This window comes from Corvus brachyrhynchos, unplaced genomic scaffold (genome assembly GCF_000691975.1).
Source record: "Corvus brachyrhynchos isolate BGI_N302 unplaced genomic scaffold, ASM69197v1 scaffold4, whole genome shotgun sequence".
Taxonomy (NCBI): Eukaryota; Metazoa; Chordata; class Aves; order Passeriformes; family Corvidae; genus Corvus; species Corvus brachyrhynchos.
This window is the reverse complement of record NW_008237878.1, coordinates 7,390,936-7,394,638: the sequence shown is the minus strand read 5'-3', so window position 1 is coordinate 7,394,638 and position 3,703 is coordinate 7,390,936. Positions and strand designations below refer to the sequence as shown.

Sequence of the window (3,703 nt, the reverse complement as noted above, 5' to 3'; positions counted from 1 at the left end):
TAAGGACGGCCGCGCGGGGCTGGAGGGGATGGTTACCGGCGGCGTTATCGGCTGTGCTATCGGCTGTGTTATCGGCGGTGGGATCAGTGCCCCAAATCCCGGGCGTTAAACCCGTGTGTGACGCCGACAAAGGCTGAGCGAGTCCATGCGGGGTTGTTTTATCTCGGCCGCGCTCTCCAGAGCAGTTTCACGTGGTAATAAGTTGTTGTGAGTGGCAAGCACAATGCTTGGTTTTCCGCCGATCCCTTCGGTAGGACTATAGGAATCTTTAAGTCATTTCTGTGAGTTACATGAGTATTTTCCTCAAGTCTCGCTGTTCAAATCTTCCCTATTTATAAACAGTGACATGCTCAGCATTGTCAGTGCCCACATTCTTCTGTAGCTGCCTCTAATGAAATCCGTGGAGGTGTTGTTTCACATGGCGATGAAACTCCATTCTCTAACATTAGTTTAATAACATTCATTTCTTTTGTCACATGCAGATGATTTTGAAAAGAAAAAACCCAGTGTAAAGAAGAACTCAAAGGCTCCAGCTAGTAAAAAGGAAGAAGATTGTGATACTGGAGTTTCCAACTCAGCAAAAACTTCCAAACCTTCAAAACAAAAAGAGGCAAAATCACAAATAAAAGAAAGTAAAAGAAATGGTAGGAATAAAGAGAATTGTATCAAAGAGGAAACATGCAGGTAAATTTATTTATCATTCAAGTCTGTGGAGCTTTTTCTTCATCTTACTTCTTTGTGTGGTTTGATTGTCAGTTACTCAGTGTGTTGTTACTGATGCAGAGGTCACGCTTCATTTATTTCCCTATTTTTAGTATTTGATAAACAAGCGCCTGCATTTCATGGTGATGGTATGTTTTGATGATTTTAACAGTGACTCACTGAAGTGTCCTCAGAAGGAAATGAAGACAGAATCTCCTGTTAAAAAAGAGATGGATGAAGACAATACTGATGATGGTGGTGATGATGATGATGATGATGAAAGTGAAGATGAATGGGAGGATGTGGAAGGTAACAATTGCACAATATTCATTTTAAGCACTTTTTAAGAGCTTGTGTATCACAATGATTCTTCAACAGCAGGCAACCAGCATCCCACAGTTATTTGAAATAACTTAGCACACACAGTGTTATGGGAGATCCAGGAACTGGTAGTTAATGGAGATGTTCTGTTTAAAGGTTGTTTGAACACTTCAGAAGGAAACACTTTAGAACATTTCAGAAGGATCTCATCATCAGTCCTCCATGGGAATCTATTCCATGTTTACTTATAATTTAGTAATATTTTATTTTTCCAGAACTCCAGGAACCTGCTACAGATAAGTTAGAAGAAGCTGCTGTTCTTCCATCAGTGGGGCTGCCAAGAAATCCCGTTGAGATTGAGATTGAAACCCCAGAGCAGATGAAGAAAAGAGAGAGGAGGTAAGAACAAGGAGGTGGTGGAGGTCTGGAAAAGGCTGAAGTTAAAAATACCATAAGTCTTGACTGTCATTGACTTGCTGTGTTCTGGTTCAAAATGCCCACTTGATGCAGACCATTGAGTTGGAATGTTGCAGGGTTGTGGGATGAAGAACAGTTTACATACTGACAATTCTACCAAAAATCTTCAGTGTAAGTTGGCAGGAATTGAGGAGGTTTTTCAGCTTCCTTGAAAATCAAGTGTGTAACTTCACTGTGTTTTACTATCTCCATTTCCTGTGAAGGGACAGCAGTAGATCTCTGCAAGGAGAGCTGTGGGTGAATGGCACTGTGTTACTGCAAAATCATAACAGCCTGTTCACATAGCCAGTCACTAAACCTTTCCTTAAGTGTGCACAGAAGATTGTCTGGGATGGGTTCTGTTCGTGAGCTGACCCAGTTCAGGAATCTAGAAAGGCAGGTCCACAGAAATCCCACAACATCCGTTTCTTTTGTAATCTGCAGAGAAAAAAGAAAAGCTGAGTTTGAGATGTACCTTCGGAGAATGATGAAACGTTTCAGCAAGGAGGTTCGTGAGGACACACATAAGGTATTTGTCACAGGGAACCATGGCAGAGAAGAAACTGAGCATAAAGATGTCTGAACTGATTTGTAATCAAAAGGAGCTAATTTTTATCAAATAACACGGGGCCATGGCTAGAAGTGAAAAAACCAGAGAGGCTGTAGTCCTGACAGATGCTTGTTAAGATTCCTCCTAAACTGTGAGTTGGAAACACCAGTGCCTGTGTTAGTAAAATTCTAACTCAAAGCCTGTGTGAGTAGGATGTATATTTCTTAGTGGAGGGATATCTTCTCATTCTGTCACAGTTAAACTGTCAGTCATGTAGAGCAGGAGACATTTGCAAGGACTTCAGTGCTTTACTGTCTTCTGAAGACAGCACTGTGAATGCTTGGGAGGCTTCAGTGTTGCCTGTCTCAGTTAAAAGGAGCAGTGAAGTATTCCTTGTCTTTACCATGGACAGTAGTTCCAATAAGGAAAATCTCTTGTGAACTCACTTTTAAACTTTTCTGTCTCAGGTTCACCTGCTGTGTTTGTTAGCAAATGGTTTCTATAGGAACAGGATCTGCAGCCAGCCAGATCTCCTCGCGGTTGGTCTGTCCATCGTCCCCGCCCGCTTCACCCAAGTGCCCGCAGGCCACATGGGCCTCGTTTACCTTTCCAACTTGGTGAAATGGTAAAACTCTCTTCTGATCATGCTGTCACATAGAATGTAGAGCTACGGTTCAGGGAGAGGGGTAACTGTAACTTAACAATTTTCTGTGGTTTTTTGGATTTTATATACAAGGGTGAGAGGCTGTCTTTTTTACAGAAGGAGAGGGTGAACTCTGAAGTTTAAGAATACAGTCACAAACACTGGACAGTAAGCAAGTGTCTTGTATTTCAGGTTTGTTGGAACCTTCACTGTCAATGATGAGCTTTCCACTGAAAAAGGAGAGCCCCTTCAGTCAACACTGGAGAGGAGGTTTGCCATCTATGCTGCACAGGATGATGAGGAGCTGGTTCATGTAAGAGACTGGGAAGTACTGGGTTGGTGAGTGTGGATGTTGTGTGTCAGGTCATACACAAAGTGGTGGGAGGGTGGATTTGAAGAAAGCAGATCAGTGATTAAGTGATTCTGTAGCTTTTTATTTTCTTGTATTTTTATCTGGAGAGCTCCTGTGATTAAATTATTGAATTTAAACTGTTTTGCAGATATTTTTAATTATTCTGCGAGCATTACAGCTGCTGTGTCGCCTCGTGCTGTCTTTTCAGCCTATTCCTCTCAAGGAGACAAGACCAAAGGTAGTTTTTGTTGTTTGTGTGGAATAGGGAATAGGTTACTGATTTAGTAGGATTAAAAAAACTTTCTGGCTGTTACAACTTGCAGTGAATCGCTTACTGCGGGAACCAGGGTTCTCTCTACATTGCAGGAAATGCACACCCTTAATTTTTATTTTCTTCTTTAAGAAAAGCCACTCATTTCTGTGTTTCAGCAAAGATTTCTTAATGTTTCAGTGGGTTTACATTTCTTTAAAACTTAGACAGCAACTCTTGCTGCATGAGTACACCTCTCTTCAGCCAGTTGCCTGAAGTTTTCCAAGTCCCTGAGACATGAATTGACTGCCTGCCAGCCTTTGGTCTGCATGAACCTTGGGCTCATTTCAGTCTTTTTTTTTTTTTTTTTAACCATATTCTTAGCTGCAGTGATAAAAGTGACCTAGCCTGTGTCTTTGCAGGGAAAGA

The 3,703-nt window shown here is 41.7% G+C and overlaps 1 protein-coding gene across 1 annotated transcript in view; it reads left to right on the top strand.

The window, feature by feature from the left end:
- The first annotated feature begins 469 nt into the window (after window positions 1-469).
- Window positions 470-3,703, top strand: part of XPC (XPC complex subunit, DNA damage recognition and repair factor) — an 8,740-nt gene continuing 5,506 nt past the window's right edge. Inside the window, exons 1-9 of the mRNA XM_017732537.1 lie at window positions 470-684; window positions 875-1,011; window positions 1,299-1,422; window positions 1,924-2,008; window positions 2,497-2,654; window positions 2,865-2,985; window positions 3,173-3,262; window position 3,372; window positions 3,697-3,703. The exon at window positions 3,697-3,703 is cut by the window's right edge and continues 922 nt beyond it. Coding sequence (XP_017588026.1) covers window positions 903-1,011; window positions 1,299-1,422; window positions 1,924-2,008; window positions 2,497-2,654; window positions 2,865-2,985; window positions 3,173-3,262; window position 3,372; window positions 3,697-3,703 — 695 coding nt within the window. The 5' untranslated portion in view covers window positions 470-684; window positions 875-902. The remainder of the gene's footprint in view (window positions 685-874; window positions 1,012-1,298; window positions 1,423-1,923; window positions 2,009-2,496; window positions 2,655-2,864; window positions 2,986-3,172; window positions 3,263-3,371; window positions 3,373-3,696) is intronic.